Source organism: Saccopteryx leptura, chromosome 4, assembly GCF_036850995.1.
Source record: "Saccopteryx leptura isolate mSacLep1 chromosome 4, mSacLep1_pri_phased_curated, whole genome shotgun sequence".
NCBI lineage: Eukaryota > Metazoa > Chordata > Mammalia > Chiroptera > Emballonuridae > Saccopteryx > Saccopteryx leptura.
The window spans coordinates 150,529,103-150,554,444 of NC_089506.1; the positions used below are offsets into that span (position 1 = coordinate 150,529,103).

Consider the following 25,342-nt stretch of genomic DNA (forward strand, 5'->3'; position numbering starts at 1 on the left):
AAGTAGCTTGCCCAAGACTACAGTTAGCTAGGTGACTGAGTTGGGGTTGAATTTTGGTTTGTCATAAAATAAAATTCTTCATGCTGCTTCGTGTTTAAGGTATAACTGAAGGAACTGAAAGAACTAGTCACGAGATAGGTCATTTATAACATTTAAAAAGTTCTATAAAAGCTATTAGCAAAGAAGTGGCAGTTTTGATTAAATTAAGATGCTTTTAACTACTGCCTATTTCAGCCAGATGAAAAACACAGAGAATATTTCTGATTTCTAAAGGGGACACCTAATCCAGTCTTAGTTAGAAATACTTAAAGTAAACCTAAGTAAATTGTGTTATATTTGTCACTCAGAATGAGACACAGAGAATGCCTAATTTAAAAAATAATGAACAGGGATGTTTCTAGTTTGGGACAGGTCCCAAATTCCATGTTGGTATTGTGGGAGGGAAAAGGAACTAATAGCTCATTTATTAACCTTACTACTTACATAATACTGTCTGTGTATCCATGTGGGCAGACAAATAGCACAAAAAAAGATCCGCATGAAATACATAAAATTTCTCTCAAAAAAGTTTAATCCCTTGGAAGAATTGTAAAAGAAGAAATATAAATAAAAAGTAATATGGTTAGAAAGCACTTGGGTGTTAGAATAGATTAAAAATTCACCTTTATATGTTTACAGCATTATGAGAAATGGAGTAAAACTATTTGGGACATTTTATGATGAAAGTACTTTTTCTAGTGGAGACGACAACTGCAGGGTAAAAGGGTTGGTGGCATTATGTTTACACCACTATGGGATCAGGCAGCCTAGTCCTATTTTTTGAAACTCTTTAATTAACTCGATGGTCCTTACAGTGCACCACAAGGAGATACCTATGGTAAGAGGTCAGCTGAATAAATGTCGGGGTATTCTAGTAACAAAAACTGGGAGAAAATCAGAAAAGGAACCAGCTCATTCATCTAAGTATGTGATTTGTCTAAACAATTGCTACAGTATGATGTGGCTGATGTCAATTGCTTATAATATCAGAAAGGTAAATGTAAATAAAAACGTCAGCTGTTTATCTGAAATAGGAATAAAAGCAATAATGGATTGAAAGTTTAAAAAAAAATGGAAGCATGTTCAATAAGTCCCCGTTAGTTTTCAGGTTCACTAACCCTTAAAAAGTGTGACAAGAAGCTTTCTTAACCCAAGGCTGGACCACCACCAGCCCCTGGGTTTCTGCTAGTTTGAGTCTCGCGAGACACTTTCTGCTTTTTACTTCTTCTCCCCTCCAGGCAGTAGGGAGCCAACCCATTTAAGAGTGGCACATACCAACCGCCTTTCAAAAAGGACGAGACCCAGTGTACCGTTGTCTCTTTCTTGTAATTAAGCAGCATCAATACTAAATAACTGGTGGAAGCATTAAACATCGGGGAATAATAATCTCTTAATAGATCATGATCTTCTTCAGCCAAAGTTCTGGCTGTATGTTATATGCACATATAACATTCTACAGAAAGCCAGAAAATGATTGGTTAATTGATAGAGATAGATAATAGATAGATAAATAGATAAAAGGAAAGAAGACTTTCAAAGAAATATGTGTTCTTCAGAAGAGTTTTCTCTTATTACTTCAAATATGTCCAGATTTTCCTATTCCCTCTCAATGTTTTGCCTCTAGAAAAAAAGTTTGATGGTGGTAGGTGATATAAATTGGTGGGGGCTCAACCTGTAAAGGCTCATACTCATTCATCTCAGCAATGAAAATGCCCGCCTCACCTCTCTCATCCATTCTCGAATCGTTTTGCCGGCTTCTTGGTGCCACACATTGTGAACAGAGTCTGTCAGCGCCACAGCCGTTACCTTACTTTTCACATCTGCTTCTCGTTGAATCATCTGTTTCAAAATAAGGAAATAAAACATAGGCTATCATTTTTTTCTACTGGGTGCAGCCTGCTTAGTCATAGATAATAATAACATTACATTAAAAATAAAAAAAGGTTAATATGCACCTCTTGTTCGAAGTTACTCTTTTCTGCACTGAACACATACCCTTAATCTTGTCCAGAGAGGTGAAAAGACCTAATATTTTCTTTTAAATATATAATACCATTTAATTCTTAGAACTACGCAGCTCTACTATTTTCCATGTTGTTTGACAACTCAAGGATTAAAGGGTTGGGGGGGGGGGGGGAGAAGGATTCCCTGAGGGTTTATTTTATAAGTTTCTTCCACCACACTACCTATTTCAGTGCTTTGGGGAAGTTAGGACCTGTAGTTCACCGTTAGCTGCTGAGGACTGACTTGGCAGTAATTTTCAGTAGATGGCATGTAAGGAAAACTAGGTAGCTTGCTTTGACTTCTCCTATTTAACTGGTCTGCTCTTCAGCATAGCCTTGTAATTCCTTGGTGTTTTAAATCCCCCTAAAGATCCTTTCTTTCAAAGTTTATCAATATAAATTTGCTTTTTTATATACTTCTTCATGTTGACAAACTACTCACTTTAACTTCTTTTCACAGAATATTATTTCTAGAAAATTAAATGATTCTAAACTTTGAAAAATAGCCACTTGACTTGAAGAAACTGAAGAATTCATCAGTGGTCCACAAAATTAAAAAAAAATTAAAAAACAATAGTTTTAATTAAAAGATTCATAAAAGGTTTTAATTTACTAACACTAGTAACCCTAAACAGACACAACAAATGTAAGAATGCTTAATAAAAAATTGGTTAAAATACAATAAGTTGGAGTTTTGAATTTCATAGCATGCTCTATTTCCTTGTTTCAAATGTTTTTTCTCTAAAATTAGAGAAGTCTCTATCATGTACTTTAATTTCTATGACTTGTATATCAAAAATATATTACTTTATTAAAAAAGTGGAGAACTCTGAATGGTGAGGAAAGCTCAAAGAACACTGCAAGCCATGCCTCTGACACCAAATGCTGCCTGGTGGCATTCTGAATTACAGACGCCTTTCTCTTTGGAATTTCTGTAACCCTGCACATGCACATCTTTTTCACTAAGCACTACCTAACAGGAATCTAGTTCACACTAATGCTACCTCAGCAGCATCTCTGCACCTTAAATCTTTCTTTTCTGTGTTTTCTGCTTATCTAATGTGGAAAGCTTAAAGATAATGTTGGTTATCAACATTGTAATATTACTACAAAAATTCAACTTGCAATAGCAATAATATTTTTAAAAGCATAAAATAATACTCAATCCAATTCTTCACATTCATTATTAAGTAATTTGCTTCCTTCTCAATTTTATTTTAAAAATAGATACTCACTGGGTCATGTTGGCACTAGAATATAAAAACTTAAATGAACATTAGATAATAAGAAGCAAAATTTCACAATAGTGGCTCCAAGTGGCTCGTGAAGAACTATGTCCTGACTCTCATTTTCTAAACAGTAATACTTAGATATCTAGAGTGATTGCTGTTGAAGTTACAAAATAAGAAAATGCTCTTCTGGTATTCTAAGAATATGTCTGCATTTTATTTTTCATTATTATCTTAAGAATCCTTAAACAATATTTTTCTCATTGATTTGAGATAGAGAGGGTAAGGGGGGAAGGGAGAGAAGCAACTCATTGTTTCTTAGCTGTTCTATTTATTTGTGTACTCATTGATTGCTTCACGTATGTGGCCTGACTGGGGGTCAAACCTGTGACCTCTGGTGCGCTAGTTCTATGCTTCATCCACTGAGTCACCTGGTCAAGGCCAGTATGTCTGTATTTTACAATATCTACCCTGTATTTTGCTGTGGTTGTTATTAGTGTATGCTGATTTATTTAAGGTAGTGGTGTCTGAAGACACTAAATATTGAGGACTAAATATTGTGAAATGATATAAAATTAAGTATTGAATAGGCTGAGGATTTATAGCAAAGGAAGATCATTTGGGGATTAAAAGTCTACACACCTGAAAAATATATTCAGTTGTTGGATGGAGTAACAGGAAAAAACCCAACTTTGATCTGTTTGATCATCTGGCTGACATTTCATACAACAGATGTGGTGATGTGCAACTTTTCTTTACATCATGAAAAAAATCATGTCATAATCGAGCATAATATACCCTTACACTGTTACAGTCCTTCACATCTTAAAAATCAGTTTTATATTATATTATTAGAGGTGGGGGATGGTTAAATTATAGAGAATCTCAATGAAGAGCTATTTACAAATGAACCCAGTAACAAAGAATTTCAAATATTTGCCTGTTTAGGATTAGAATTGTAAATCAGTGAAAATCTTATGTTTAGTTTTTCAGATGTTTACCTGTTTCAGCATTGCTGTAACCGAATCTGGCACTGGAACTACCTGCAATTGCCATTTCTGTCCAAAGCCTCTGCCTTAGTCTGCAGCCTGGTCCATGGCCCCCGCCCTCCCTTTCTGCCTCCATGGGAATAAGCAGGATGGAAAGTGCAAAGACGACAACAGCGGGGACTGAACCCAGGAGCCGAGACTGTTCAGAGACAGCCTTTAGGTGGAATATAGCTAAAGCAAGGGCTGGGTGGAAGCCCAGGTTTGCAGAAGAAAACTTCTATGCTAGTTGATAACAGAAGGCCCTAACAGTCTGGGAAACGCAGGAGTCTGAAAGGGAGGAAGCCTGATCATCCAAGTCTTATTGAATGTCAATCTAAGGTAGAGATATGGTTTTTATTGGGATCCAAAGGTATGAAGACCTTTGAAAGTCCTTGGAAATTTTTGTTTGGATATGATATGAATATTTTTCTGGGAGAAGAACCTTAGCTTTCATTAGATTTTCAAAAGAACTGTAGCCTCTAAAAATGGTAAGGACCACGTGATCTAAATGTCTCCATATTCTTGAATAACTATGCATAACTGCTAAATGATCCCTTCAAACAATTAAACCGAAGGTGAATTTAACTCCTATACTAATATTTAAAACAAAAAGGACATGCCAATTTTGCTATAACATCTTCAGTATGGTATCAAGAGTTGGATAAAAGTAACAATTTTGATACCCCAGACATCAACATCCTAAAGTCTAATGGTTTAATAGGTTATGTGTATGGGAAGGTTACAGTTAAAATATTGCTTGTTTTAATTTGTGTGTGTATAAATATTTATTTATATATGAGTAGCACTTCACAAATTTCCGCATCCCAGTCCGATGCTCTATCCACTGCACCACCACCTGGTCATACAAATTTCAAAATGAATATATATTCTGAAATAATATTAAAATGTATACAAAACAAAGTGACAGTTGATCATGATTTTAAGCCCTGTGATCTTTCATCTGTATTACATGAATACATTTCTCTGTAATATACTATAATACTTTTATATAAATAAACTCATTTGGTTAATTCACTTTTCATGTATACAGTATCTCATTGACTTGGACATTTTTTTTTTTTTTTTTTTGTATTTTTCCGAAGCTGGAAACGGGGAGAGACAGACAGACTCCCGCATGCGCCCGACCGGGATCCACCCGGCACGCCCACCAGGGGCGACGCTCTGCCCACCAGGGGGCGATGCTCTGCCCCTCCGGGGTGTTGCTCTGCCGCGACCAGAGCCACTCTAGCGCCTGGGGCAGAGGCCAAGGAGCCATGCCCAGCGCCCGGGCCATCTTTGCTCCAATGGAGCCTTGGCTGCGGGAGGGGAAGAGAGAGACAGAGAGGAAGGAGGGGGGGGTGGAGAAGCAAATGGGCGCTTCTCCTATGTGCCCTGGCCAGGAATCGAACCCAGGTCACCCGCACGCCAGGCCGACGCTCTACCGCTGAGCCAACCGGCCAGGGCCGACATTTTTTAAAAATGTTGAAAAAGAAATAAAAATCCAGATCAGTAAGGAATGTTGAAATTATAAAAATCATGCAAAGATAGAAATTAACGATGACAAAAAATAGACTATCAACAGCATTTTTATTACAGTTCTAAAATAAGTAATGTATAGAATAAAAGGAAAATTAAGTATTTCTATAATCATATTGATTTGAGAATGTAAAATATTCGATGCTCTCACCTGACATTTGTTTCCCCTTTTTCACTTTATCATTTATTCATAGTCTTCTCACCCTAGCTTATACACATTAATCTACTCTTTCCTTCACTGTACTGCATGTTCCAAGTCTGATGAAAGCATAACTAACCTACTAAATAGCAAGTTCTTTGAACAGATTAAAAACATATACCACGTGTATGCAGGCTAATTTTATTAAAATTTTTAATGGGGTTGAAATTAAGAAGAAACAAAAAGCCTTCTATTATTTTTTTTTCTTCCAGAGTGAGAGCAAGCTTTTACACATGAAGTAACTGTAACAAGATAGGAGCGCTAAGAGTATTTGTTGAGAGCATTCGTGGCGATGAAGATCACAGGAGCAGCGTGCTGCGGGAGGCCAGAGTCAGCAGCAGCTCCTTTGCTCCCCTCCTCGGGGCCTGTGGACCTTCTACAGTTCTGCTCTCACCTCTCCCTTGAAGTCAGGCAGACTCTTTCTGTCCACCCAACTTACCATGCTTTCTCCAAGGCTCTCAAATGATGTGTCTGCTTACTGTCTTCACAAGTATCTGGCCAAATCAAAATACTTCATGTCATCCTAAAAGTTCCTTAATTCTCTTTTTTTGTACCTACAAGCTGTTGTAACTTTTCCCTGGGTTTCACTTTTTTCAGAACTCTACCATGAGCTACTTTTAGCAAAGGAAAACACGAAGACGTTTTACTTCCACTAAATTAAAAAGTTGTGATCCATTTGTGTTCGCTTAGAAGACAAGCTTTGAGGGTAGGGATATGGTGAGGCCACAGGGATGCTCTGCCTGAACTCGTTGGAAGTAATTTCGTATCTCCAGTTGAGGGCTTTGGGTTTTGTAAATTATGAATCCAACCTTTTACCAAGGTTACTACTTCTAACCTAGAGAAAAGTGAACCCTAAATGGGTAGTCTTCAGTATAACCTAAAAGAAGAACTGGATAATTTCATTTTCCCACATTTGTGGCCCAGCAGCCATGGCTCTCAGAATAAATTTGTCTTCAATTTTCAAGTCCAAGGGGACCTCTTGAAAGAGGCCAGTGTGGGTGGGGGGTAGGAATGTATACATATGCATGCAGGCCCATATTTTTATGTGCATACATAATATGTTTTAAACATGATTTTGAAGAAAAATGCTTTAAAGTCTTTCATCAGCAAAAGCCAATACCTTTTTTGTTAGTCTGACATGTGTTACACATATGTACTGTGAAGGTTACAGCACGGGAATCACTTGTACAGGAAAGAATATTCTGAAAGAAAATCAAATAATGCATGTTTCCTTTAGATTAGGATCTGACACTAGTGTACGTTTATAAATCTGAGGATCATTACTACTGTATGAGCATGAATGAGTCATCACTCTGGTTAATGGTACAGTTGAGGTTTGAGATGTCTTTTAATATATATATATATATATATATATATATGTATATATGTATATAAACAGATTAGCTCCCTCTAGAGCTCCTTGAGTTAAGATTTCAGATTAAGTTGTTTCAAAGGTTTGAAAAGTAAGAAAAGCTGGCATCTTTTCATATTTTTGTTATGAAGATTATAATTACACTCAGTGATTCTACTCAAATATAGTCTTTCTATGGTTTGATACACTGTGATATTTCATCACACACCTCTCCCTCACTTCACATTTCTGCCTGTGAACCCCCTGGCGAGTGGCATGCTGCCCGTGTGCTCTCCATCCTACTGGGTTAAAATGTGCCCTGGGCCTGGATGACTACTCAGCCGACACTGGGTTTGGCAGAGTCTTTTCTGTTAATGTCTTCCTGAAGATTCTTTTGCACCAGTCGATTCCAGCAGCATGCTACTCACAGAATATCTCCACTGCAACATTAAAACCTTAGTTCTGTCATCCAAGGCTCCTGAAGTACCTCTAGTGATTACAATTGAAATACACACACTTCGGTGGATGAAATATGAAGACTAAACTGCCCAGCAGGAAATTCAGACAAGACACTCAGTTCTCACAGTTCTGCATTCACAAAAATTTTTTTTAAAGTAGAAGCTTTCAAATAAGTAGTCTTCATAAGAATGTGGTGATTACATTCGAGGACTTTGGAGTCAGATTCCCTAGGTTCAAATCTCTGCTCTGCCACATCTAGTAATGATAACTTGAGTAAATTACTTCCATTTTTTCTGTGTCTCAGTTTCATCAGAGGTAAAAGGGAAATGATAAATACATACAACTCATAGAGTTATTGTGAGGTGAACTAAATATAAAGCAACTAGCAGAGAACCTGTCACATAGTACACAGTTAAAACAGATGATCCCAGAAAAACACAATGCAAACTAGGCCATGGTTATAAGCTAAGTGCACGCTCCTTCCTCAACATAGAGCTGTGGTAGTCAACCTGGTCCCTACCGCCCACTAGGGGGCGCTCCAGCTTTCATGGTGGGCAGAAGCGGAGCAACCAAAGTATAAATAAAAAGATAGATTTAACTATAGTAAGTTGTTTTATAAAGATTTATTCTGCCAAACTTAGCAAAAATCTGACATAAAGTACTTGGTAAGTAATTATTATTATTATATGCTTTAACTTGCTGTAACTCTGCTTTATAAATTTTATAAAGTAAAGTTACTTCTCTACTTTATAAATCACCATTACTGTGGAACCGGTGGGCGGTTAGAAAATGTTACTACTAACACAGATACAAAAGTGGGCGGTAGGTACAAAAAGGTTGACTACCCCTACATAGAGGGTAACAAAAAATTAAGACAGAATGCCCTTAATGATAAATATTGTTTTTTAAAAGTTAAAGATCTAGAAAGGAAAAACTTATGAAAGGCTTTTACCTTGGAGTATGTGGTTCAATAATTCTAAAACCATCTGGCCAAGAAAGAACTAAGTATTGTGTCTGTTTAAAACCCAGTAATCAGGCTGACCAGGCGGTGGCGCAGTGGAGAGAGCATAGGATTGGGACGCGAGGTCGCCAGCTTGAGCGCGGGCTCAACTGGTTTGAGCAAAGCTCACCAGCTTGGACCCAAGGTCGCTGGCTTGAGCAAGGGGTCACTCGGTCTGCTGTAGCCCAACGGTCAAGGCACATATGAGAGCACAATCAATGAACAAATAAGGTGTCGCAATGAAAAACTAATGATTGATGCTTCTCATCTCTCTCCGTTCCTGTCTTGATTGTCTATCCCTCTCTCTGACTCTCTGTCTCTGTAAAAAAAAAATTAAAATTAAAATTAAAATAAACAACAACAAACAACCCAGTAATCAGAACACTAGGTCAGTAATAGCACCGTGCGCTTGGGAATGAAGAGAATTGTCAAAGCCACACTGGCGGCTCCACCCTCCCACACCCGCAGGGCCAGGCTCAGCGGTGCATGGGGCAGAAAGAATCCCTTTACCGCTTCATTTTCAGCAGAAAGGCAGTGGAGCTCAGTACATTTTTGAAAAGATAGACTCTGATATGGCAAATATCCGGAGGAAGGCAGTCCAGTGTTGTAGTTAAAAGCGTGCACAGGCTTTAGAATAAAATGTCCCTCCATTTCATTTTTGTTTAATAATTATAAGAATACAGAAATGGGAATAATAGTTGTCAACTTACAGAGTTGCTGAAGGATAAATGAAATAAGGCATGTAAGCAATCAATACTGTCAGCTACCATTATTATTACCTTGACATTCATTTCTATTTTCTAAAATACATCCTTCCTTTTAGATACGGTATCTATACATACTCTTCAGTGACATCAACATTTGTGCTGATAGAGTAGCAGTTATGATGTGTCCTATGACTACGTTATCCACCCCTACTTCCTCAATTATGTGAAGTGATTTTGGCTTGAAGTTTTTAAATAAAATAGGCATAAAGAGGATGACTACCAGGCCCTGGTCAGTTGGCTCAGTGGTAGAGCGTCAGCCCAGCATGTGGAAGTCCCTAGTTTGATTCCTGGTCAGGGCACACAGTAGAAGCACCCATCTGCTTTTCCACCCTTCCCTCTTGCTTCTCTTTCTCTTTCTCTCCCCCCTCTATCTCTCTATCTCTCTATCTCCTTCTCCTGCAGTCATGGCTCAACTGGAGCAAGTTGGTCCTGGGTGCTGAGGATGGCTCCATGGCCTCTACCTCAGGCACTAGGAAGAGCTGGGTTGCTGAGCAAAAGAGCAATGCCCCAGATGAGCAAAGCATCGTCTCCTGTTGGGCTTCCCAGGTGCATCCCAGTCAGGACACATGTGTGTGTCTGTCTCTGCCTCCCCTCCTCTCACTGAATAAAAAAAAAAAAAAAAGAGGATGACCATACACTTCATTTGGCCCAAGACAGTTTTAAATTATGCCTATTGACCTGGAGTAATTATTAATAGTGTCCTCTTGCATTGTTAAGAGTGTCCTGGTTTGGATGATAAATTACATGGCCACTGTATATACAAATATAACACCGAAGTTAAATGTTACCCTAGCAAACAGATAAATCTTCAAAGTTTCAGTGTGTACAATGCTTAGCAACTTAAGCATATACTGTACCCAAAATCCAAATAGTTATCACTACAAAATTACCATGTAGGAAAACATACAAGATGTATTTCCCAGGTCCCTAAGTTCACACTTAAGAGCAAGCCTTAGCACTGTGTGGAGCCCCTCACAGACGGGCCGTGGCCTCACACCCTGGGTAGGTAAACACGGCCAGCTGGAGCTCCACTGTAGCAACAGGATAAAACAACATTCTCTTTTCCTGCACTTTGAAGCCCTAGCTTCAATTCTTACAACCTTTGTCTAATTTCAGGAAGGAAAGGACTCTCCACAGGCAAGAACCCCAAGGGAAAGGGTATGTAAACTGAAACTTCTTGGGTCACATGCATTTATGAAGATAAGTCTCCAGCCACCAGTTAGGGAATGGCAAGTTATGATTTATTATTGCAGGCAGCCAGAAGAGAGCAGTAATAACTTCCTTTTCCTTTCCTGCCAAGAGCACGCTGCCACGTGCAGCCTCCTTCAACAACAAAAAAGCATGTGTAAGGTAGGTTTAAAAGCAAAAAAAAGGAACAAAAATAAATATTAAGCGACTGACAATCTGGGAGCTAGGAAAGAAGACCAGTGCCTTACAAAATACATGATATGAGAAAATAGGCAACAGGTTGAAAAACTTAGTCTGCCAACCAAGAAAACAGAAAGTTAATTGTAAGGAAAAAAAGAAAAGAGGCCACATACTAAGAACAGTGTAAGAGTTTATCAAAGTGACTTACTTGATTAAAAAGTTTTAGGCCCTGGCCGGTTGGCTCAGTGGTAGAGCATCAGCCTGGTGTGCAGAAGTCCCGGGTTCGATTCCCGGCCAGGGCACACAGGAGAAGCACCCATTTGCTTCTCCACCCATCCCCCCTCTCCTTCCTCTCTGTCTCTCTCTTCCCCTCCCACAGTGAGGCTCCAATGGAGCAAAGATGGCCCCGGCGCTGGGGATGGCTCCTTGGCCTCTGCCCCAGGCGCTAGAGTGGCTCTGGTCGCAAAAGTGCGACGCCCCAGAGGGGCAGAGCATCGCCACCTGGTGGGCAGAGCATCACCCCCTGGTGGGCGTGCCGGGTGGATCCCGGTCGGGCGCATGCGGGAGTCTGTCTGACTGTCTCTCCCCGTTTCCAGCTTCAGAAAAATACAAAAAACAAACAAACAAACAAACAACAACAAAAAAAGTTTTAGCATGCAATGTTATAAGACTGATCATAAGTAGGCAAGATATTATAAAATACAGATTTGAAAACTGTAACGAATATATTTGAGGTGGATATATCATAAAAGTATAGGTATGGCTAAACATTGCCAGGCCAAAAAACTAAGACAGACTTAGCAAAAGAGATGTGTAAATGGTGACATGGTCTCACAGAAAAATGAGAAAACTTATTAAAATTTTATAAATGTACTATATACCAAGAGAAATATTTCTGATGCAAATATGTAGTAAACATGTTCACAATACTCAGTTTAAAATCATTTATGAGCCTTTATTAATTGGTAGATACTAAAAATATTTTGGTGTAGCCTGGACTGGTTAGAGCATCCTTCCAAAGTGCTGAGGTTGCTGGTTCAAACCCCAATCAGGGCACATAAGGGAAAGATGGATGAACCTCTCTCTCTCTCTCAAAAATTAATAAATAAAACTTTTTAAGAGATATAAATCATTTGGTGTATATATATATATGAAGAATTTGTCAATCATTAAATGGTTTAAAACTTATGGCAAAGATTTCATTAAGTGCGGCAGGGGCAGACATATACATATAGCTGGGAGGCTGTTATATAACTTGAGTTTTAAAGCATACAATTTTCTTTTGGTCTGGTAAAAAGAAAGGTATAGGGTTCAGATTTCCTGCCACAAAGATATATAGTAGATAACCAGAGCATAGGATATTAGAATATTTAACAAATTTCTCTTAAAAGCATTTATTAGGCGTGAGGTGATGGATATGTTGATAGGCTTGGCTGTGGTGAGTGTATATAGATATCAAAGAACATTCAGCCTGACCAGGCAGTGGTGCAGTGGATAGAGCGTCGGACTGCGATGCAGAGGACCCGAGTTCGAGACCCCGCGGTCGCCAGCTTGAGTGCGGGCTCATCTGGTTTGAGGAAAAGCCACCAGCTTGAACTCAGGGTCGCTCAGCAAAGGGTTACTCAGTCTACTGAAGGCCCGCGGTCAAGGTACATATGAGAAAGCAATCGATGAACAACTAAGGTGTTGCAATGCGCAATGAAAAACTAATGATCAATGCTTCTCATCTCTCTCCATTCCTGTCTGTCCCTGTCTATCCTTCTCTCTGACTCACTCTCTGTCTCTGTAAAAAAATAAAATAAAAAATAAAAAGTTTAAAAAAATGTTAAAAAAATGGGAAAATTGCTAGAAATTATAGAAAACTGATCACTAAATTTAAAAAAATTAAAAAAAAAGAACATTCAGTGGTACACCTTCAAAATATACAATTTTTGATTGTCCATTATACCTCACAAAAGCTGGAAAACAACCTTTGTATTGAATTTCCACATAGATGTTTGGTGTTTTTAAAATTTTACTAAAGTTAAAAAATTAATTCTGAATTTTTTAAAAAAAATTCAGGTTGCATTACCTGTATTGTTTTGAATATAAAGACTGTATACTCTGTTACATGGCATAAACAGAGAAGGCAATATTCGAATATATCTAGTATTCTCAGTAATACGTTATTACAATAAAATTGAAGAAGATATGATTTTTGACCCTTTAGAAAGGAAGGTAGGTTCAGATAAGTTCTATAGAAACCCTTAATATTCTAAGAATTTATATATAGATGATCTCATTAGAACAATTTCTTTTAAGTGTACTGGTAGTTCAGGGAAGATGTACCTGTTGTATAGACGAGGAAATTGACACTTAGAGAAAAAAGTGACTTGCCCATAGTCACATAGTAAGTAGCACAGCTATATCTTTTAACTCCAAATCCTGTGTCATTACACCATGGCTATATGCATATAATACCCTGCACTTTCTGTTAATGATTATATTGGTAATAATTTGCTCACTGTCTTTCTTTCCCACTGAATTGTAGGCTCCAAGAAGGCAGGACCATATTTGCTAGGTAAATACCACATCTCAATACCCTGCACATTGACTGGCATATAATAGGTGCTCAAAAATTATTTGTGGAATGAATGGAGGTGCCATTTATAGAAATTGAATCAATCAGGGAAAATGAAGATTAGTAAGTAGAGTGATGTCTGTGTTTGGTGTATTTAGAAATCGACGACATCGTAGACTGGGTTCACCAGGAAACAGACTCTGAAATGCAATTTTGTATGTAGGACATTTACAAAGGAGTGTCCTTAGGATCAACATCTGAAGGAAGGAGGGGAACAGAGCAGGAATGGGTACAGAGATGTCAAGGTGAGATGCAGATTCAATGACAGCCTTGAACAACCTCAAAAGACACAGAATGACCCTTCAGTCATTCCAAGATGGCTTGGCTTTTAATCTCCCTCACTGTTCTCTCTCTTTAAAAAAAAAATTAAGTAGGAGGTAGAGAGGCAGAGACAGACTCCCGCATGTACCCTGACTGGGATCCACCCAGCAAGCCCCTACCAGGCAACGCTCTGGCTGCTGGGCCGCAGCTCTGTTGCTGGGCAACCAAGCTGTTTTAGTGACTAAGGCCAAGGCCATGGAGCCATTCTCAGTGTCGAGGGCCAACTTTGCTCAAGCCATTCAAGCTATGGCTGCAGCAGGAGAAGAGAAAGAGAGTGAGAAAGAGAGGGAGAGAGATGGGTGAGGGGAGAAGATGGAGAAGCAGAGGGTTGCCTCTCCTGTGTGCCCTGACTGGGAATCAACCCAGGACTTCCACATGACAGGCTGATGTTCTACTGCTAAGCCAACTGGCCAGGGCCACTGTTCTGTCTCTGAATATGGGCCCCTACAGCAGCCAAAGCAAACTCTAAAAAGGCTGACAGCTGAAGGCTGTCTGCTGAAAGCACTCTCAAGAGCTGGGGCAACAAGCTAGGGCAATGGGAGTGGATCACAATGTCCACCACAGGCATGACGGATACTAAGCATTAGCCTACTATCCATTCAAATCTAAATCATTCTTCCAATCTGCCTAAAGCTCTCTGTCATGTTTGTACACTCAAGATTACATTATGATTTAACTCACTAATAACTATGATATCAAATAAATTTACCTTAGACTTTAGGTCTCATAACCTAATGCCATGTTATCTATCCTATCAAATTTCATGTTCTTCCCCAACTAAAGATCATAAAGAGAAAAACACAAAGGTAAAAGACAGACAAGCACTGACTATTGCAAAGCATAAAGAAATTAGTCACAAATTTCAAGAACTATCTTATAAGTCAACTGGGAATAATTCAATTTTCTGAATTTCAAAAGAAATGTATGTATCAAGGTATACCTGTGATTTCCAACCTGCATGCACCAGGATACATGATAACTCCAAACTTCAAATAAAGTATGCAACCATCACTACTAGCATCTGTCTTGATGAACTCAAACCTGGTCGTGTGGTAGGGGAAACAGAAGTGTGAGCATAGACAGAGATGGTACACTGTAAAAGCAGCTCGATTAGCTGCTCAAATTTCAGCCTTTAATCACTAGAATATAAAAAAAAAAAAGACTGTGCTATATAAAATCTGACACTGAAGACATTTGAGATTTTGATTCTTTTCCAGATCTTAGTTACTCTGTGCTCTCAGACATTTCTGAGTTTCTGCTTCTAGAAATTCAGGGTAAACTTCATTTGATCATATTTCTTCAAATGTAGGCTCAGATTTATGCAGAAATGGTGTGGTGCTGAACTAATTTATATATATTGGAGGGGTTGTCTTAACTTTTAGATTCTAATGTAGGCATTAATCTATTGATACAATAAAGCAAGACCCCCTAAATGTTCTTAAAACATGTATGATGTATTATTCAATCATGTCTTACTAGGGAGAGGTTGACATCCATTTTTAAAGGGGAAGTGGCATGATTGTAATAAGCATTAATCCCAGGCTTCCCACATTATTAAAAAACATTGGAAGAAGGATCTCCAGGTGGCTCGTCTGTCTAGAAACTCATGCTAAATACCAGGAACTTGTGTACCTGCTTAGACATTCAAGTGAATACTGTTGCTGGAATTTATATTTAACTCACTACTTACATGGGCTATTCAAATGCACACCCTACTGACCAACAAATATAGTTGGAATTTTTAAATATGATTCGGATTATATGTTGTCATTTTTCTTATGAAAGCACATCTCACATTTCTAAAAATGGTAACAAAGAACTATGGGAATAAATGGTTTGAAATATGTTCATTTGAGACAAGACACTTTGGGATTGTATTTATTATACAAAATCATATTAATTTGGGGGTGGAAAAATGATAGGGCTGGGATAAAAATAGCTATTCACACCTCAATTATTTGGCTGTATCTGTATTTCACATGTATATAAACTACATGTAGTAAGATGGCATTTCTAAGTTCAATACCAGTGAACCACAAACAACAGTGACGATAAACGAAGTGTCCTCTATCAATATCCACTGTAAGGAAAAACACTGGAGTAGCAAGCATTCAGATCACTAACAGGAACAAGAGAACCCTGAAACCTGTCACTGAGACATCTGATGACAGCTCTGATGCAAGGCAGCATTGAAAAATTTACACCAAGGAGGGGTTTACGTGAGAGCGAAGGAGAATTATTCTCTAGGCTACTTTTTAAAATTCCATTTTTTTCTTTATGTGTCTGTTCATTAGCACTTCTTTGTGGGATATTCTAGTTGAGTCAATGGTGTAGTCTATCTTCTGCTATTATTACATATTGCCTCAGTTACATGACTATAACATAATGCAAACAACAAGAATCTAAAATAAATATACTTAGGCAGCATAGTGCAGGATGTTTAATAAGCAATGGTATTTATTATAGTAGAAAGTAGAATTTCTGTTACATCACACCTTTTGTTAAGTAGCTAATTTAGCTAACATGAAATACTAAAAATGGCAAAGATATAAAAAAAAAGAGTCAGTAGTTCACTAATTTAGAAAGTCAATTATATGTCACTGTTTCATATCAGGTTAATTACTTCATTTACATTTTTAGAATTTTAAAGTAGTGCATGAAAGGTGACAGATTCACAGCACTGCAGACTGGAATTCTTGCACTGATATTTCTGAGTGTTAATAATATAAAAGGCAATATACAAAACAGAATTACACCTAGGTTTTATCTAATAAGATTATAAGTGAAATAAAGACATGGTGTGAAAATGGAAAAACAAGAAAGATATATACTGATGAGGTAAATGGTAGATAGCTTCTATGTTGTTCTTCTAAGCATATATGTACAAAAGAATGGAGGTCAAAGGTCAACAAAATACCAAAGTGTCTGAAGGGAGGAGAGTGAGTGACATTCAAGAGACGTAAGAAAAAATCCTGAGTGAAAAGGAAACAAAGTGACTACTTGCGGGGAAAGTTATAATCAAGAGCGTAGTATAAGAGGAAGAGAGGAGATACTAACACAGACAAAGCACAAAAGAAGACCATGCACAGGAATGAGGAACAAATGTTGAACTGCTGTAGTTCTGATACTAACTCACTTTCACAAGAGCCCAACCTGTCGTTTCCTAACTGTAGGTGTCATGATGAAATCTACCATACCACTTTATGTCACTAAGTTGTCAGGAAAAGCACAGCTTCCCTAAGTCTGTCTCTTCCCACACAACCATCAACATGTACTATCATCTATTAGTTCCTTTCCTCTTCAAACAAAAAGGACAATAAACTCATTGCTGAATTTTCCAGTACTTGAATTAAACGTTTTTTATAAGTTAATTTGATATTGATGCCACTTTTTATTGTTTGTGGGAGTGGATGAGTGGAGCCCTAAAGCCTTAAAACTTATATTCTAAGAGTCATGAATGCAATGCAATTATGTCTCCTATGATCTTTTATATAAGAATAAATTTCAGCCTGACCTGTGGTGGCGCAGTGGATAAAATGTTAACCTGGAAACACTGAGGTTGCTGGTTCAAAACCCTGGGCTTGCCTGGTCAAGGCACATATGGGAGTTGATGCTTCCTGCTCCTCCCCCTTCTCTCTCTCTCTCTCTCTCTCTTTCTCTCTCTCTCTCCCCCCTCTCTAAAATGAATAAATAAATAAAAATTATTTTAAAAAAAAAGAATAAATTTCAAATAGCATCATGGTTAACTAAAACCAGTTTAAATATTAATACTGACATGACTCTACCTATAATATAGGTAGAATAATATAGAATGAAAAGTCAGGATCATTAGAAATTAGTGCAATTGCTTTTTGTACAGATGAGAAAATAGGTGAAATGACTTAGATGTCACCTCTAGTTTCAGTGAACATGGGACAAGTCCAGCTATGATTTCAAGTTCCACAATTGACAATGACTCTGCTTCACTCTACCACTGTGTAATACCTACGGCATATGCCATTAGTTCCTTGATAATGTGTCCCAGTGCTCCAAAGTGACATACTATTATGCAAGTTTTGTGTTTACAGGCCACCAAAGTGGTTCATACACACAAACTGCTTTAATTCTGTGGATAAAATGGCTGATGCTTTGTTCTTTTTCTGATCAATTTGGCAGGTAAAGTCAGTCAAATTGGTTCTTCATGTAGACACTGCTTTACTATGGAAATGAATGTGAAAACATTCATCTTTGTCAGAAATTATGTCAAATTATTCAAATTTATTGGTGAATTACAGCAAACATCCCAGCTGATGAACATCTCAGTCATATGTTTTTTAGAGAACACTTATGGTTCTGAAAAGATAATATTACAATGAGCTCTCTATTCTGAAGCAAAGATGTTTGGAGAGAAGATAGGGTCTGTTATTCAAGATAATAATTTATTTTAGTCACAAAAATTTCCAAAGATGTTCAGCACTGGAAATATGAAAATGTATCCCTTCAGATAGTGTCACTATTGTCTTCCCCTCTCCTGACTGTGTCTCTCTTTCAGAACCCTGAGGAAGCTGTCCCTAAGACTTTCTGTCAGCTTCCATCTTTTCTGTAGGCACTGTAGACTTCATGTTCACACTGCTTCTCTGGCTGGAGGTAATAAACGATTAGCTACAGCACAGTGGTGTGATGTTCATGTTATTCTTTGCTGTACTACACCCAGTCAATGTCGCAAAAATTAATGCAAGTATATCAGGATCTGAAATTAACTTTTTATAGCCAAAAGCAACATCCCGCTAGGAGGAGAAAAACCTATTATAAATGGTCTGGCACCTGATTGCTTGTAAGATGGTGCGTACGAGAAAAAAAAAATTCAAATTATAAATGTTGAATATAACAAAAGCTGCCCCATATTGATTAATCAGTGTTTTATTTATGAACTGATAAAATCTATGTAGGTGGTAGCTATTCTTAGTAAATGACAGATGTTTTAATAAAGATCAGAGATGAACCTAAATCAGCTAATACTCTTCTAATGTTATGCAGAAATAATTAGAAAAAGAAAAATACCTGTAAGAAAAATAACAGACAACATTTCTCTCTGAACCGTGTATTTACCTTGAAAGTTCTTCTAAGAAATTATATAAAAGTAGTCATGCTTAACATATTTAAATGTACCAGTTATTCAATCAACATTGTCAAATTACTTTGGAAAACTATGACAATAACAACAACAACAACAAAACCAAACCTAGGATAATGCACGGATCTATATATCTTTGAAAAAAAAGTTTAAATTTCTCATTAAAAAACCTTGTAGTGAAAAACAGTTTGGAGTGCCACAAAGCAGAGGTACTTTACAAAGTTTATTTTAACCTATATGCTTATGCTTAGACACTTTACTGGTTGGTGTTCAGAGAAAGCTTCACTATACTAGCAATATTTTTTGTCCATTTTGGGTCAGGATGTAAAGCATATGCCATGAAAACTTAAAAATCTGTAAAAATACTTTATCCTAATTGCTCATGTTAAAAATAAATTTCTTTGGCTAATACAAAAAATGATTTAACTGCATGTTTTCATACATATAACATACAGCTGCAACTCTAGAGGGGAAGAATGTAAGACTAACAGTTTTCTCATGGATCTGATTAAAAAGAATATACTTGCATATATTTTGTAGGATACTGTAGTCTTAAACATGAGTCTTTAGTTCTAGAATGGACATTAAGATCTTAACAAAATGGAAATAAAAATCTTTCTATTTTTAAGATCAAAATATAATTGCCAATTGAAAAAGTTTTTTGTTGTTACTTTATTATCAACTAGTAGCCACAGTTGTAATCTATAAATATAGTAATGAATGGTAACATATCCATTTTTCTCTACTCATTTTTAAATGATCAGGTGAAATAGAAAATTTTAAGTCTTTAAAATAGTTCAGAAGAACTGCAGGTCACTTTTGAAGAAAGTACATGCTTCAAAATTACAAATAGGATCATTGAAATTTATATAAGCAAAAAGGTACAAATTATTGCTACTTGTGCTTTTCATTCTTTGCTTATTTTTCTCTTGACCTTTATCCAAATGAATCACACTAACTTTTGAATGCTTTCTCTCACTTGATTTCTAAAGCTGTTCATCACACTTGCTGGCTAGAAGCACAGCTGGCAAGGGATCTAAACCTCATCACTGGGCAAACTTGCCCTTCTGGTTTTGCCAAGAATGACATTTCCAAAGGAAATAAAAGTTACTGTATAGGACACTGGATACTGTATATGTCTGTGAGAACCAGGAACTCCACTCCCTTTGTTAGCAATACATATAGGCATCAGAAATAAAACCAAAATAACAAAATTAAATAGCCTAGACTTTTCTAAATTCAATTGTTAATTAAAATAGGAGCACAGAAATCAGCTGAGTATTTTTACTCATTTTCTGGAGAAAGATGCAACTGAGGATAAGCAGTGCCCCCTAGTGTCAATAGCCACAGATAATAAGAGCTAAATGGAAGTTGCTAATGTTAACTGAACCAAAATTATTAAAAATATATGCACATAATAAATTATAAATCCATCATTACTCAAATTTAAAATTTTGCATGTATATAAAGTCATATCATATAATCATTTTTTAATACTGATTTGCTTAGGAATACACACACACACACACACACACACACACACACACTATATGCAGAATGACATGGCCAAGGTGTCTTTAATGTTCCAGGCAGCTCAGAAAAATATTCCACCCAACACAGCAGGCCATGCATGAAGCAGTGTCAGCAAGCCCAGCAGAATCACTCACTGTGGAGACGTTTAATAGGAACTGCTGAATACACAATACAGGCCGCATGGCCTAGATGGCTAAAGTGGAATGGCCAGAGCGGAGCTCGAAGGGTTCAAACCCATCTGAAATTGTCACTACAGCTGTAATGAGTGGTTAAGCATTTTTTTTGGTTTTTTTGGTAATAAGAGGTTAGCATATTTAGTGGATATTAATGATTGCTTTTGAAAACACTTTAACTTTCACTGTGTATAACCCGAGTACTAAATACAAATAAATAAAATACACATCTGTCTTTAAGAGAAAACGCAACACAAAATTCAAATATTAAAAAATATTACACATACTTTATGGAATTTAAGTTGGAAAATAACTTTTCTCATATATCTGTAAGAAAACTTAATAGTTATTTTTAAAGACCAATGAGGCATCTATAGAGTGACATTAACAAAACAATGAAGTTAGCTTCTCATTCTAAAATATATTGTCTAGGTCACTAATTTACTAACAGCAGTCTTTTGTCATATAACCCATAAATGAGGCAAAAATATAATGATAAACAAGAAAGAGAGAAAAGCCATGAGGACTGACGAGGTATATATGTTCCAAAAAATACGCTAATGAAAAACCAATTAATAGAAAAACTATTGTTTAATTTTATTTGCATAAAAGTACAGGAAAAAATAGTTAAAGCCTGTTTAAAATATGTGTTTATATAGAAAACTCTTAACTACTTTTCCACACCAATCAATAATTCATATACTGCTAGTTTCACATTTTAAAAAACAAGAAACATAAATGGGCTTTTTAAAAAATTCTAACATGCATTTAAATTGAACCATCTTTACAATGAGGAGAGTGAAAATGCAACAGTGTAGGAGGCATAAAACAATGTCCACATTATAAGAATGGTAGGTATTTAGGACCTTTACAGTAACTGGTTGCTGACACTACAACTGCTTAAACTTGGAAAAAAGTTTTAAAATGCCTACTATGGAGGTTCTTTTTTTGAAGTTGGAACTTGGGCAGGGTTAGAATCTCTCGTGATTAAAGAACAACAATCTTCTTACATGTCACACTGGATTTAGGTAATGTTAAGGATATAAACGCAGATGGACATATTTATGTTTGTGTAAATTGTATTAATACCTATTTTGTGGCATCAAAAATATGAATTACTTCTCATAAAAATTTCCATAGAAAATGGAATTTTATTCCATATAGTAAAAATAGGTACCTGCTTAGATAGGTAACAATAAAAAACTAAACTTGTGTGTCTTTTAACCGTGAGTAGAGGAGCCTGATTTTTTTCCTTGTATAACATGCTATTGTAATTGGCATTAAACATCAAGTAATTTCCTATAAGTCTTCAGCAGGCAAAAACATTAATTATAGGAAGTTGCTGTGTTCTTTTATCTCTTTCACAAATTTTTGTTTTTGTAGATACTACCAGTTTCATCTTTAATTCAACTATTAAATATCTGGTGATTATTTTTTATTAATGTAGAAATAAAAAGATATGAGATTTTCAACCCCATCCCAGAACTCACCTATACATAGCTTCCCAAAAGACCCAAGAAAAGGAGAGAGTTAAGTTCTAAAACCTAAGGGATAATAGAACATCATTAAGAAAAGGTGTCATTTTTAGAGATAAAAATTAAGAATTTTTTTAGACAACCCAGAACATCCCTAGAAATGATTTTGGAGACATATGAGTAAATGTCCAGAACCAGTGTTTTTTCTGGTTGTAAAAAAAAGAAAAAGGTAAGCAGGACCAGGCCTGTTGCATAAAAAAGATAATGGGGTAGTAGTATGAAGACTGTGACGCTAGGTTTGTACACAGCTGAGTAGAAATAATAATAAAAGCTATTATTATTCCTCAAGGTTAAAAGAAATGGAAAAGGTTGTAATCCACGCACTCCATCATCACATTAACTTGCCCATGACTGCATTTGATTCTTTTTTTTAGAACATCTCAGATAAAAGAGTTTGAAAATATATGTATACAGATACCAACACAAAGATAAATTTTAAAATGTGAGCTTTTAGTTTTAACTTCTTAAAGCCTATATAAAAATGTTCAAGTACAAATTCTCTGCTGCACGTGTTAATCTAAACAACTACAAGTGTGAAGATTCTCGTCAAGTGTTTAGAGGCAGAACATGGGTATGAAAGATGATTTCAAAGGAAGGTATTTCCTTAACATATGTGTATTCAATCATTGGAGTATCTAGCAAGTAAATATCTGTTCATCCATATGATCTATAAAGATTATTCAGTAGGTTTCCACATACTTAAGTACTCATACATATGTATCAAATAATTGAGCATAATAAATTTTTAATCAACAACTCTCATTATACAAAAACATTTTCTTTAAGATGATAAAAACAAAACTGTACTATACTTTCAGGAATGATTCAATATTATTAAAAGTTAAAAAAACAAATAGAGCATAAAGTAAATATTAATCTTTTAATACTTTTTTTAGCCACAAATATTTTAAATATCATTTAGAGCTGCTCCTATTTACCAATCATGGCTAATACTTGCTTATTAACCAATTTTTTTGTTCATTTACATTATCTTGGGGTGGGGGTTAGAAAGAATAAGAGAACTATTATCTTTTTAAATATTAGATAAACTTTAGGTTTTATTTCTCAAAAAGTAAAACTTTTGTATAAAGCAAAGTATATTATATTTCACTCATATTTTAAATATTTCATCTTGAAAATGTACAACTTCTATATATACTGTGAGAAAAAAAACATAGCTACTATGAAATCATAAGGTTTTTTTTGTTTGTTTTGTTTTTATGAAATCATAAGTTTTAACCAACCTGAAATATGTACTGCTATCCAGACAGTTCCAGGAAACTTACAAGCACATCCTTCACAGTGAGATAGCAAGTTTTATATCATTAAACAAACAAAAAAAATACATTTTTTAAATTTTCTTGACATTTTATAAAGAGATACATTTTTAAGATATAATTAATGATTTTTACTATACATTTACTGTGGTGTTATTAGAAGTTCTCAGACTCACAATATGTTACACTGGAAACATGGTAACTTTTTGAAATCACCAATAAATAAATATATGACACTTTGTCAAAGGGAAATAAAAAGAGGACTGAAATCATTGTATCCTTCCTCCTATGACTTAAATATTATTCCTATATTTGAAAACCCATTAGCTTGAAAAGTCTTTAGCAATTCCCTGCTTCTTCATCAGATATGGGAAAAGTAATGGATTTCACTGGGCAACGTTTTACCAGGTATTTTACTGTCTCTCTGTTTCCCAGCATCTTACAGCAAAGCCCGCCATTTTCCCCAGATTTGTTTTATAAAGAGCCTGAATGCAGTAAACATATTTCAGACTCAAACCTCCACATCCCTGCATGGGGGAGTCTGAAGAAGTCCTGTCCAGGGAATTACCTGACCAGTAATAAAAACAGCGGGCATCATACTGCATCCTGATAATTATACAGAGGCCAAATTCCTTTTTTTGCCCATCGAATAACTGAATTAAATATCTTTAGTTCGGTTCTATACACAAAACTGATTATATAGTGCAAATTTGGGGGGAAAATACAGCAATTGTGATTAAATTATATAGCAGAAAGTCTAGCCAGCTCAAGTGTGTATTTATACTATTCACAGTTGCTCATAGCCACTTGTGTTTGAGGTTGTCCTTCAGTCCTATAAGGAATTTTCAATAGATTTGTAGCACCACACACTTGTTGGTTGTATGCAGTCAATGCTTCTTCCACATAGCTAAGCAAAAGCACTTTCCAGCATCTGAATTAGCTTGTTTGATCATGGTTTGCTGTGAAATATAGACTCTTCTGACTTCTGAGGTAAAAGAGCTCTCCTCTACTCGTTAGATTATTTTACATCTAGCAGGAGCTTAAGATATATACTCATTCATTCAGATATGCAAATTTAACCACTAGAGACAAGTAAATTATGCAAGATGATATACATTTCATTTTAGCTGGAAAAAATGTGCAAACACTATACAATTCCATTTCAGAGAGCTATACTTGCAATACTTGCACCAACTTGTGATGCACTGAACAAAAGTTGTAATGTAATAACCATTTTCCCACAGATCAGATTCTGCTTTGAAGGGCTGTTTTTAAGTATGTGAAGAGGCTTTTCACTTTAATATTTTCATATGCCTTTTTCATTGGTATTTTCAAAAAGTATTTTCTCAAACTACAAAACTGACACTCATCCTTCAGAAAACGATTATGTCACTATTTTATGAATACTTTTTTTCATATTTATGACTTACATTCACATATGATTAGCAATTTTAGATGGCTTACTTAAGCTCCGATCACCCACAAAGCTAGTTTTGCCAATGTACTTCCTTACTTTCTAATATACATTATTCACATTAATAATGATTCTGCTACTGACACTTCTACTGCTGAATAAATTTCATATAACTCATGTACATACCTCATTAGTGCTATAGCTTTTAGAGGACACTTTTAAAATAGCAAATTACATTATCTAACAACTTGATATGATTAGCCTTTGTATAATAAACATTTAATTCACTCCAGGTTTAATTTTAAGCCATGAATTCTAGTATTTAGGAAACAATCAAAAGAAATATGACTGCTAATATTTTATTATCAAATTTTACA

General features: G+C 36.1%; 1 protein-coding gene across 7 annotated transcripts in view; it reads right to left on the bottom strand.

Annotated features, from left to right (window-relative positions):
• ARB2A (ARB2 cotranscriptional regulator A) overlaps positions 1-25,342 on the bottom strand; it is a 483,251-nt gene that overhangs the window by 183,721 nt on the left and 274,188 nt on the right. For all 7 annotated transcript variants that reach the window (XM_066381837.1, XM_066381841.1, XM_066381839.1 and 4 more), the window contains one exon: positions 1,762-1,878. In XM_066381837.1, the coding sequence (XP_066237934.1) occupies positions 1,762-1,878 (117 nt within the window). The remainder of the gene's footprint in view (positions 1-1,761; positions 1,879-25,342) is intronic.